This window comes from Pholis gunnellus (genome assembly GCF_910591455.1).
Source record: "Pholis gunnellus genome assembly, chromosome: 21".
NCBI lineage: Eukaryota > Metazoa > Chordata > Actinopteri > Perciformes > Pholidae > Pholis > Pholis gunnellus.
Window position 1 is genome coordinate 14,783,446 of NC_136548.1, and position 11,435 is coordinate 14,794,880.

General features: G+C 44.2%; 3 protein-coding genes across 5 annotated transcripts; 1 reads left to right on the top strand and 2 right to left on the bottom strand.

Moving 5' to 3' along the window:
- Nucleotides 1-1,030: 1,030 nt before the first annotated feature.
- LOC306713053 (uncharacterized protein) lies at nt 1,031-3,728 on the bottom strand. The gene is made up of 7 exons (XM_079182599.1): nt 2,936-3,728; nt 2,601-2,684; nt 2,442-2,530; nt 2,148-2,333; nt 1,906-2,043; nt 1,603-1,795; nt 1,031-1,524 (listed from the first exon to the last, which is right to left on the bottom strand). The coding sequence occupies exons 1-7, from the start codon at nt 3,222-3,224 to the stop codon at nt 1,217-1,219; spliced, it is 1,287 nt and encodes a 428-aa protein (XP_079038725.1). The 5' UTR covers nt 3,225-3,728; the 3' UTR covers nt 1,031-1,216.
- A 132-nt stretch (nt 3,729-3,860) lies between these two features.
- Nucleotides 3,861-8,239, top strand: LOC306713052 (uncharacterized protein). 3 transcript variants are annotated; one of them, XR_013767575.1, is made up of 8 exons: nt 3,861-4,363; nt 5,529-5,612; nt 5,698-5,786; nt 5,890-6,075; nt 6,181-6,318; nt 6,427-6,619; nt 7,392-7,989; nt 8,041-8,239. XR_013767575.1 is itself a non-coding variant. In XM_079182598.1 (7 exons), the coding sequence occupies exons 1-7, from the start codon at nt 4,066-4,068 to the stop codon at nt 7,583-7,585; spliced, it is 1,182 nt and encodes a 393-aa protein (XP_079038724.1). In that variant the 5' UTR covers nt 3,861-4,065; the 3' UTR covers nt 7,586-8,020. The 3 variants fall into 3 exon arrangements, 2 of the variants coding, with proteins under 2 accessions (XP_079038724.1, XP_079038723.1); XM_079182598.1 differs by lacking the exon at nt 8,041-8,239 and having other exon boundaries at nt 7,392-8,020; XM_079182597.1 differs by lacking the exon at nt 8,041-8,239 and having other exon boundaries at nt 6,695-7,527.
- Nucleotides 8,240-8,486: 247 nt separating this feature from the next.
- LOC306712743 (uncharacterized protein) lies at nt 8,487-11,435 on the bottom strand. Its single transcript, XM_079182153.1, has 7 exons — nt 10,963-11,435; nt 10,189-10,272; nt 10,015-10,103; nt 9,726-9,911; nt 9,459-9,596; nt 9,171-9,363; nt 8,487-9,092 (listed from the first exon to the last, which is right to left on the bottom strand). The coding sequence occupies exons 1-7, from the start codon at nt 11,255-11,257 to the stop codon at nt 8,779-8,781; spliced, it is 1,299 nt and encodes a 432-aa protein (XP_079038279.1). The 5' UTR covers nt 11,258-11,435; the 3' UTR covers nt 8,487-8,778.

Here is an 11,435-nt window from a genome sequence, read left to right on the forward strand (position 1 = left end):
ATGAAAGTCTGAAGATGTTAAACGGGTTCAATTTTCAACCACATGAATAAGACCTATGGGTCGCACAGCTGTAGTCGTGAGGTAGCGTGGCCGAGTGGTCTAAGGCGCTGGATTTAGGCTCCAGTCATTTCGATGGCGTGGGTTCGAATCCCACCGCTGCCATGTTTTTTGGTTTGCTTTATATGAAATTGAATCCGGACGATAGCCAATATCAACAACCAGGAATAGGCGGTGTTATAAGACGTGGTTCTCAAATGGGGCTACGTGTGCCCATACGTGAGATTTTTTTTTTTAATAGATTTAAAATTAGCATCCATTCAAAAATCCTTGAAAAATAGTTATTTAATAAATATTCAATAAAATATAAGTGTAAGTTCATAAACTGAATTTTATTTTCAATAGGCTATTCAATTTCATTATCCTAATGCAATCTTCAGTGTTGACAGTTTAATAAATCTGACACTGATGATCTTTTTTTCAACCAAAAATGCTTTGCGCTGGTTAGGGGGTACTTGGCTGAAAAATTATTTCACAGGGGGTACATCACTGAAAAAAGGTTGAGAACCACTGTTATAAGATATAAGAAATAGACGGTGTTATAAGATATAAGAAATAGGCATTTTCCTGTTTCAGCTTCTACCTAATGCCAATACATAGCAGGGACTTACACACCGCCATCTTTTGTTTGTATGGTTACTGCATTGTAAAGCCCAGACTCTCTCACAACACTAAATCACCAAGAATTAAAGTTAACACTGACAACTGTCAACAGATGCAAATATCTAAAGTCCAGGATAAAAAAGGCAAAAAAAAATAAAAACTCAATTGAAAAGAAAACATTAATTCTTTAAAACATTAGTTAATCCTAAAGATACTAATATTATGCTCAAATTCAAAAAACATTTCAATATGACAGAATAGAGAAGGGATGCCCCATTCCTTGTTCTTCTAATTACTCTACTGTTTCTCTATGATAAGACATAATATTTACCACACAAAATACATTAAAAAAGGAAACAAACTTTGAGGCTGTAGTTCACAAATTTAATAATAATTTCAAAACAATGATATGAATACTAATATAAAGATATCCAAAGTGACTCCAGTTGTACAGTATTTGTGCTGTGTTTGAGATCTCTTCCTACATTAACCTGAGTAAATTTACGATGATCAGTCCTGGATATTTGACTACACATCTTATGAAGGACTATAGGTTTCACTGCGCCCTGAGTTTTTCCTCCAAGAACTGAGAAGCCACAAATTGCATTTTCTGGATGGCCAGCTGAGTATCTTCAGGGGAAATCCCAAGATGCCATACGGCCCGTACTGAATTTCCAAAATAGGGGTACATGAGAACTTGTATTCCTTGTCCCAGTGCTTCCTCCTCTCTCACGCCAACCTGACCCATGCGGGCACAGAACTCAGAGGGGCTTAAACTGGGCTCCTGTAGACGGAAACGCAGGATGTTTGTCTCTACGGAAGCCAAGTCTACAGCAAATAGAGGAGGGTCACAGCCGAGCAGAGCTGGGAGAGGTGAAGAAAAGAGAAGGAGTCATGAGCAGGGAGTTTATTATTTAATTTTCAGAATTATGAGCTGCTCACCTTCAGCAAAGGTCTTAGCATTACGATGATCCTCCTCCAGTCTGTCAACCATCTCCAGTAAAGACAGTTTTCCTGCTGCTGCCAGTATACCAGCCTGTCGCATCCCCCCACCCAGAGCTTTACGGCACCGTACGGCGCGGGATATGAAGTCTCGGGGTCCAGCCAGCATGGTCCCCACGGGCGCACCCAAACCCTGTTACACACCGAGAAGTTTTATTTTGTTTGTCTACAAGCTCTTTGTCGGTTCACATCAATTTGTATGTTCTGGTCCATTCTGTGAGTGTTTGTGTTTTGCAGTCCCACCTTGGAGAGGCACACACTGACGGTGTGTGTGTGCTGCAGTATGGTGGATGGAGGCACCCTCTGGGCCACAGCAGCATTCATCACCCTGGCTCCATCCATGTGAACTGACAGACCATATCTATCTGCCAAAGCACGAACCTTGGAGATGGAAACAAACCTTTGAGAGCCGCTGCATTTTTTATTGTTGTGTGGCAAGTACATAGAAGTAAAACAGATCTCCATACACACACACACACACACACCTCCTGCAGGAAGGTCAGAGGCAGCACACGCCCTCCCTTTATGTTGTGTGTGTTTTCCACACATATGAGGCGTGAGCGGGGGTAGTGGGGGTCGGGGTAACCGTGGCGGATCTTTGATTCCAGCTGCTCCAAGTCAAATGATCCATCAGGGAGATTGGTCGCTGTGGTGGCATGGACCCCTGCTAGCTGTGTGAACACACATACACACAATGAATGAATCCAAAGTAGGCTAGACGATGAGGAAAGAGGTGCAGAGGGCCTGACCACAGGTGTCTGCTGCTGTGGGACACTCACCTGTGCGCTCCCTCCTTGCTCATAGATGTGTAAATGGGACAGATCGCCCACGATCATCTCGTCGCCCCGCTCCCTGCAGTGCACCATCACTGCAGAATGAAATGTGTGCACATTAATCACCTTTCCGACCTCAAATTGGTAGATTCAGACTCAGCTCACCTGCGATGAGATTACTCATGGTTCCAGAGGGAACGAAGAGTGCCGCTTCCATCCGAAACATATCTGCTGCAATTTGCTGTAACTCTGCAGAAAATAGTAAAATAATGCAAGATTTAGGTTGTAAAAATTAAAGGGGATCCATCCATGCATTCAGATTGTGCCACCACATACAGTAGACTAGGCTATTATACATCCTTTATATACAAAAACATATTATTATATCCTGACTCTGAACAATCATCCATCAAGCAGAGTAATTCAGTAATTACTTATCAACCATTCATACATAAGTTGTTCCAGATTTGGTCATTACTACAAAACGCTTCGGCTCTAACCGTTAACACTTGGGTCTTCCCTCAACACGTCATCTCCGACCTCGGCCTCCGCCATTGCCTGCCTCATCGCCGGCCCGGGCTTAGTCACCGTGTCGCTGCGGAGGTCCACCACCCGGCTGGTGGCCGCCCTGCCCGGTCCTGGGTCCCTGGGTTTCCCGGTGTTGTAATAGCCCCGGGCGGAGCTCCGGACCAGCGCGGCAGCAGCTGCACCGAGCGGTTTGCTCGAGGCGACGACACCATGGTTCAAAACTTTAAACAATACTCTGCTGGAAAATGTTTTCAAATACATGATGCTCCTCTTACAAACATGGTCATGAGATGGTTTGTGTGGAACTTTGGATCTTGTAATCGACAATCATTGACTGCAAGGACAGTTAATGGATGACCTATCAGCCCATCAGCATGCACCGAGCAATGTAGACCTCTAGGTATCGCCGTTATCCTAACAAAGCTAATTATACTACATATGAACGCTTGACACGCGTTAAAAGGCTCTGTTGTAATGAAATCTCCTTTTCTGTTTCTAACTGTAATTTAAAAACTATTTTGTTTGTTTATATAATTCAGAGAATTCTAATTCGCTCATTTATATATTCAGATTTCTATCACAGATTGCAAACAAAATAACAGAGCGACTACAGTCTAATGCAATCCATTACAACTGACCTGCAGTCTTAATCAAAATGAAGGTGTTGAAGGCCAAAAAGGAGTGAGGAGTTTTAAATGGGCTGCGTTCACAACCCTACACTTTCTCTGAGGAGTGTTCCCCACTACATATTAGATCGATTCAGTTGTAAATATATTACTTTAATTTATGTATTGTGAAGTGTGCCCTTCACTGTGTAATGGTGCTGCTAGTGATCAGCTTGGAAAGCAGTGGGTGTGTCAGAGAGAGAGGTGTGGCTGGAATCTTCCTCACCTGTGACACTGCTTCAGGTATAAATCATTCAGCTACATGTTGGTGAGAGTTGTGCAACTTTTTTGTAACCTGTTTATGGTCATTAGTAAAAAATACTGTTGCTGCTCATTTCTCCATAGCTGCTTTACATCTAAATCCCGCTGACTTCTATCCTGTTTGTAAGGGTTCACCACCATCAAAGCCTTACAACCTGTAAGCTAAGAGGAGCATCATGTCTTTGAAAATATTTTCCTGCAGAGTTTTGTGTAAAGTCTTGAACCATGGTGTCGTGGCCTCGAGCAAACCGCTCAGGGCAGGAGATGCAGCAGCTGCCGTGGTGGGATGGAGCTCTGTGCGGGGCAATCACAACATCAGGGAACCCAGGAACTATGGACCGGGCAGGGCGGCCAACATCCGGGTGGTGGACCTCCGCAGCGACGGGCTGGGCCTGCCCGGGCCGGCATTGAGGCAGGCCATGGTGAAGGCCGTGCTTGAAGATGACCCGATAAGAGGAGAGGAGACGGTTGACGGTTAGAGCCAAAGCAACTAACATATTTATGAATTACAGGAACTAACATTACTTTTTAAGGCACCTGAAATTAGTGTTTATCCAAAGACGAGCATTGTAACCAATTAGATGTAGAGATACAATGGAGACTACTACTCTGCGAGCAAGCAGAATAAAGTTTCGCGAGCGAACAAGTTTAAGCTTCTCGAGCGACTTTTGCTCGCGCGAGACGGACTTTTGCTCGCGGAGTGATATAAAAGCGCTTGTCAAAGTAAAATACGCGCGCGCATGGATCTCATTTGCGCTCTCGGAATTTGACAGTGATTTGCCTTCATAATACTTCCTTCTAGTCCTATGAGCCAGAGGAATGTGACCTGTTTGCATATATCTGTCCTATAGCATAGACAACTTCTGTTGTCGAGTGTGAGACATTGCTGTAGGACAGCAATAAGCTATTTTACCATGAGGAAAACTACTGTGCCAAAGTTACAACACAAAGTGGGAAGACCGCAGCTATTAAGAGAGCAAATATAAAAAATATTACAATGCAGTTAAGAGGGTTATACAAACGGAAGCCACCGTGTAAAGAATTTATAACAAGAACAGGATCATCCATTTTACCACGTCACCATCCACACACACACACAAGCAATGACAGTGATCAGATGAGCAATTATTTCACAACTTTTATTATATACACCTCTGTAAAAATACAGAAGCCCGAACCTAGACAAAAGCCATTAACACAGTGTGTCATTCCTTTTCAGCAACTGTTTGCTTTTTGAGGTTATGGGTATGAATCCTGTTCCCTGAGAAATGACAACTAAATACTACCATCTACTGACGCAAAAAAAGAATAACCAGACAATACCAAAGAAGTTAAGCATGTCCGCCACAATGTTGAGCTATTATGATGTGATGTAATAGGCATAGGATTAATGTTTCATGACAGTTGTTTTTTGATTACACTAATATAATTGGCATAACATGAGGGTGACAAATATTAAACCGAGAGTGTAATACATGATTCTTCACCCTGGTAGAAATGGCCCTCCTTAAAAACTCAAATGAATAATTTAATATCAAATTCTTCTCTATGTGATGGTTAAATATGAATTCATGCATCTTTACTTGTGAAATGCAACACATCTTGCAGTATTTGACTAACGTCTTGCCAATTCCTGCAGAGTTGGAGAACATTACAGCTGATATGTTTCAAATGGAAGCTGCACTCTTCGTTCCCTCTGGAACCATGGGCAATCTCATCGCAGGTGAGCTGTGCATTGTTTGGCAGAGTCTGAATACACATTTATGAGGTCAGAAAGGGGATTAATGTGCACACATTTCATCATGCAGTGATGGTGCACTGCAGGGAGCGGGGCGACGAGATGATCGTGGGCGATCTGTCCCATTTACACATCTATGAGCAAGGAGGGAGCGCACAGGTGAGTGTCCCACAGCAGCAGACACCTGTGGTCAGGCCCTCTGCACCTCTTTCCTCATCGTCTACATTGGATTCATTCATTGTGTATATGTGTGTTCACACAGCTAGCAGGGGTCCACTCCACCACAGCGACCACTCTCCCTGATGGATCATTTGACTTGGAGCAGCTGGAATCAAAGATCCGCCACGATTACCCCGAACCCTACTACACCCGCTCACGCCTCATATGTGTGGAAAACACACACAACGTACAGGGAGGGCGTGTGCTGCCTCTGACCTTCCTACAAGAGGTGTGTATGTGTGTGTGTGTGCATCTGTTTTACTTATATGTACTTGCCTTACAACAATAAAATAAAGAATGCAGCGGCTCTCACACGTTTGTTTCCATCTCCAAGGTTCGTGCTTTGGCAGATAGATATGGTATGTCAGTTCACATGGATGGAGCCAGGGTGATGAATGCTGCTGTGGCCCAGAGGGTGCCTATATCCACCATACTGCAGCACACACACACCGTCAGTGTGTGCCTCTCCAAGGTGGGACTGCAAAACACAAACACTCACAGAATGGACCAGAACATACACATTGATGTGAACCAATAAACCAAATAAAACTGCTTAAATTCACATTACGGTGTGTAACAGGGTTTGGGTGTCCCCTTGGGGGCCATGCTGGCTGGACCCCGAGACTTCATATCCCGCGCCGTGCGGTGCCGTCAAGCCCTGGGTGGGGAGATGCGACAGGCTGGTATACTGGCAGCAGCAGGAAAACTGGCTTTACTGGAGATGGTTGACAGACTGGAGGAGGATCATCGTAATGCTAAGACCTTTGCTCAAGGTGAGCAGCTCATATTTATTAAAATTAAATAATAAACTCCCTGCTCATAACTTCTCTTTTCTTCACCTCTCCCAGCTCTGCTCGGCTGTGACCCTCCTCTATTTGCTGTAGACTTGGCTTCCGTGGAGACAAACATTGTGCGTTTCCATCTACAGGAGCCCAGTTTAAGCCCCTCTGAGTTCTGTGCCCGCATGGGTCAGGTTGGCGTGAGAGAGGAGGAAGCCCTGGGACAAGGGATACAAGTTCTCATGTACCCCTATTTTGGAAATGCAATACGGGCCGTATGGCGTTTTCAGATTTCCCCTGAAGACACTCAGCTGGCCATCCAGAAAATGCAATTTGTGGCTTCTCAGTTCATGGAGGAAAAAGTCAGGGCGCAGTGAAACCTGGTCCTTCATAAGATGTTAATAATCCAGTATTTACCAAAAAGCTCTGTTTTACTGTGTTTCAGTTTGGGTCCATGTTATCTTCCTGTCAACTGTTGTCATTAACATACCCAGACACATTTAGGATGTTTACATTTAAAACTGAAATGGTTGATATAATTGTTTAGTTGTGATATTACAACTGTTGGAAAAAATCTAATGACTAAGGAATGTTTCGTTGACACAGGCCTGTGTCCTCATTCTGAGTGTGTGTGTGTGTGTGAATTCCTTTTGACACCAAGCGTCTCAGCTGGTTTTGCTTGGAGACGTCACAGTTCTCCACTCGGTGAGCATTTCAGCTGTTTGTCCTAAATAAGAGATTGTAAACAGCTCCTTCCTATCTCCAGGCCATGGTCAAGCCCTACACCCCCGCCCGACCACTTCGCTCTGCTGCATCAGGGCGACTGTTTCCCCCGTCGCTCAGAGGTCCCTGCGGCCGATCTACCCGGTCAAGGTTCTGTCCTGGCCCCACAGTGGTGGAATGAACTTCCCACTGACGTCAGGACAGCGGAGTCGCTGCCCATCTTTCGGCGCAGGCTGAAAACTCACCTCTTCAAGAAGTACTACCCTGACCCTTCCACTTAGCACTTATTTTATTCGTATTAGCTTATTGCACTTACTGTAATCGTATTAGTTCGTTGCACTTATTGTGTTGCGGGTTTGCTCGTTGCACTTATTGTATGTTTGTTTCTGCACTGTACGTTTGCCCTGGTTTATGCTCTTAGATACTTGTTTAGCAAGGGATATGCACTTATGACTTCTGGTGACTAGTAGTTCTCTTGAATACCGATGTTGAATACACTTCTTGTAAGTCGCTTTGGATAAAAGCGTCTGCTAAATGAGTGTAACGTAATGTAATGTAAACCTGTTGAACATGTCAATGTTTACGCAGAGCTGATTTGCAACCATAACGTTCCTGATTTAGATTCGGTGTCCTTTTGTTGTGTCAAGAACTTGTGCAAATTACGCTGTGCCAACACACTGCATGTTTCGCAGTATATATGACAGAGACTCAGAGACAGACCTCTGAGCAGCCTTGATGCATATTCTGTATGTGTTCAACTCTGTTCCTTCTTGCAAGAATAAATGTCCTGTGATTAATGGTTTTTACATCGGCCTCGAGTGAATTTTTCTAACAACAACTGAACACAAATCCTGACTGCTTGTTTAAAGGCACAATTTGTGAATACTGGCTGTGCATTTCTCCATGTATTTATTATTTTTATGCTGTTTATATAGTGCTTAGACCTGCTTTATAACATGAAAATCTCACTTTTTTTTACAATATGGGACCTTTAAACGGAACACTCCAGTAGAAAGATGACAATATGTACGATACAATGTTCTTTACAGTATTGTAAAAGTGTTTCAAACATAATTTGCAGCTTTGAAACACTTCACAGCATAAATATGGTAATAACTGTTTGACAAGTAAACCCGTCTCCTGTTTATATGAGATCAGTAGTTCCAGCTTCACTTCTGTTGACATGCTGCCTCACTTCGGTTAGTGTAATTGTCTGACATAGTGTGTAGTCATGTAACATGGTCCTACACTAATCACTATACCACTTTCAAGAATGTTATGTCTGCATTGTCTTGTCTTTTGTAAGAAGAATAGTTACTTCAGTATCAGTTGCTACCGTCTTTACATCTTTTTTATTTTGGACCATTTGTGTGAAACTCAAAACTATTAGCGTATTCATTCTTAAGTTACAATCCAAAAAAGTGTTTTGCTCATCGTTGAATCCAAGTAAACGTTTCCTCCAAGAACTGAGAAGCCACAAATTGCATTTTCTGGATGGCCAGCTGAGTATCTTCAGGGGAAATCCCAAGATGCCATACGGCCCGTACTGAATTTCCAAAAAAGGGGTACATGAGGACTTTTATCCCTTGTCCCAGTGCTTCCTCCTCTCTCACGCCAACCTGACCCATGCGGGCACAGAACTCAGAGGGGCTTAAACTGGGCTCCTGTAGATGGAAACGCACAATGTTTGTCTCCACGGAAGCCAAGTCTACAGCAAATAGAGGAGGGTCACAGTCGAGCAGAGCTGGGAGAGGTGAAGAAAAGAGAAGGAGTCATGAGCAGGGAGTTTATTATTTAATTTTCAGAATTATGAGCTGCTCACCTTCAGCAAAGGTCTTAGCATTATGATGATCCTCCTCCAGTCTGTCAACCATCTCCAGTAAAGACAGTTTTCCTGCTGCTGCCAGTATACCAGCCTTCCGCATCCCCCCACCCAGGGCTTTACGGCACCGCACGGCGTGGGATATGAAGTCTCGGGGTCCAGCCAGCATGGCCCCCACGGGGACACCCAAACCCTGTTACACACCGTAATGTGATTTAAGCAGTTTTATTTTGTTTATTGGTTCACATCAATTTGTGTTCTGTGAGTGTTTGTGTTTTGCAGTCCCACCTTGGAGAGGCACACACTGATGGTGTGTGTGTGCTGCAGTATGGTGGATGGAGGCACCCTCTGGGCCACAGCAGCATTCATCACCCTGGCTCTATCCATGTGAACTGACAGACCATATCTATCTGCCAAAGCACGAACCTTGGAGATGGAAACAAACGTGTGAGAGCTGTTGCATTCTTTATTTTATTGTTGTAAGGCAAGTACATATAAGTAAAACAGATGCACACACACACACACACACACACACACACACACACACACACACACCTCTTGCAGGAAGGTCAGAGGCAGCACACGCCCTCCCTGTACGTTGTGTGTGTTTTCCACACATATGAGGCGTGAGCGGGTGTAGTAGGGTTTGGGGTAATCGTGGCGGATCTTTGATTCCAGCTGCTCCAAGTCAAATGATCCATCAGGGAGAGTGGTCGCTGTGGTGGAGTGGACCCCTGCTAGCTGTGTGAACACACATATACACAATGAATGAATCCAATGTAGACGATGAGGAAAGAGGTGCAGAGGGCCTGACCACAGGTGTCTGCTGCTGTGGGACACTCACCTGTGCGCTCCCTCCTTGCTCATAGATGTGTAAATGGGACAGATCGCCCACGATCATCTCGTCGCCCCGCTCCCTGCAGTGCACCATCACTGCAGAATGAAATGTGTGCACATTAATCCCCTTTCTGACCTCATAAATGTGTATTCAGACTCTGCCAATAAATGCACAGCTCACCTGCGATGAGATTGCCCATGGTTCCAGAGGGAACGAAGAGTGCAGCTTCCATTTGAAACATATCAGCTGTAATGTTCTCCAACTCTGCAGGAATTGGCAAGACGTTAGTCAAAAACTACAAGATTTATGTTGCATTTCACAAGTAAAGATGTGAAATTCTTGATTCAGAGTTGTTCAGGAGGCCCAGTTCTATGAGGATGATAAATCATGTATTGCACCCTCATTAATTATTCGCCAAACAGTAATTGAATAACATCAGTCCTATGGTTTTGTCTGGTTATGCATTATTTTGTCAGTAGGTGGTAGTATTTAGTTAGATCACTGTCATTTTGTGTGTGCGTGTGTGTGTGTGTGTGTGTGTGTGTGTGTGTGTGTGTATTTGACATTGTGAACAAGTTGAGTCTGAGAGCCCAACTCACAAGTCTGTCGTAGTGGATTTTGCATGTACAGTCAATACGGGTCGGTTTTACAAATCAAAAGGTGATTGATAGGTGACTCTGTGACCTCTTACAGGTTTGTTAATTAATGTAAATAGTTTCCGTATTACATACAAGGTAAGGCTTAAACATCTCATATGTTTTTTTGCAAGATCACATTAAGCTGGAGTCGATGTCACTAGAGCTAAACGGTACATTTCCTAGGAAAACAGAACATGTTCATTAATGTTTTGTTTCTCGAGGCTACGGCCATGTTGTCCTTCTTAGTCGATTATCATTAAGAAATACTTTTAAACAGTGACGATCAGACAATCCTGTCAGACTAGTCCGGGCTTACCATCAACAGCCGTGTCTCTTCTCATCAGGTCATCTCCAAGCTCGGCCTCCGCCATGGCCTGCCTCATCGCCGGCCCGGGCTGGGTCACCACGTCGCTGCGGAGGTCCACCACCCGGATGATGGCCGCCCTGCCCGGTCCTTGGTTCCTGGGTTTCCTGATGTTGTGATAGCCCCGCACAGAGCTCCATATACACGAATAGACAGCAGCTGCTGCACCCCTTGCCCTGCTCGAGGCGACGACACCATGGTTCAAGACTTTAAACAAAACTCTGCAGGAAAATATTTTAAAAGACATGATGCTCCTCTTTTGATGTTGGTGAACCCTTACAAACAGGATTAAAAGAAGGATTCAGATGTAAAGCAGCATGGAGAAATGAGCAGCAACAAAATAATAGTCACCATAAACAGATTGCAAAAACTCGCACCAACATGCAGCTGAATGATTTAGAACAGCAGTGTCAGTTGAGGAAAAT

Excerpts from the sequence above, each read along its gene's own strand:
- LOC306713053 (XM_079182599.1), bottom strand. The coding sequence starts at position 3,224 with ATGTATTTGAAAACATTTTCCAGCAGAGTATTGTTTAAAGTTTTGAAC. Across the intron at positions 2,334-2,441 it reads AGCAAGGAGGGAGCGCACAG|CTAGCAGGGGTCCATGCCAC; the intron begins GTGAGTGTCCCA and ends GTGTTCACACAG. Across the intron at positions 2,044-2,147 it reads CTCTGACCTTCCTGCAGGAG|GTTCGTGCTTTGGCAGATAG; the intron begins GTGTGTGTGTGT and ends TCCATCTCCAAG.
- LOC306713052 (XM_079182597.1), top strand. The coding sequence starts at position 4,066 with ATGTCTTTGAAAATATTTTCCTGCAGAGTTTTGTGTAAAGTCTTGAAC. Across the intron at positions 4,364-5,528 it reads AGGAGAGGAGACGGTTGACG|AGTTGGAGAACATTACAGCT; the intron begins GTTAGAGCCAAA and ends CAATTCCTGCAG. Across the intron at positions 6,620-6,694 it reads TGCTAAGACCTTTGCTCAAG|CTCTGCTCGGCTGTGACCCT; the intron begins GTGAGCAGCTCA and ends CACCTCTCCCAG.
- LOC306712743 (XM_079182153.1), bottom strand. The coding sequence starts at position 11,257 with ATGTCTTTTAAAATATTTTCCTGCAGAGTTTTGTTTAAAGTCTTGAAC. Across the intron at positions 9,597-9,725 it reads CTCTGACCTTCCTGCAAGAG|GTTCGTGCTTTGGCAGATAG; the intron begins GTGTGTGTGTGT and ends TCCATCTCCAAG. Across the intron at positions 9,364-9,458 it reads TCAGTGTGTGCCTCTCCAAG|GGTTTGGGTGTCCCCGTGGG; the intron begins GTGGGACTGCAA and ends GGTGTGTAACAG.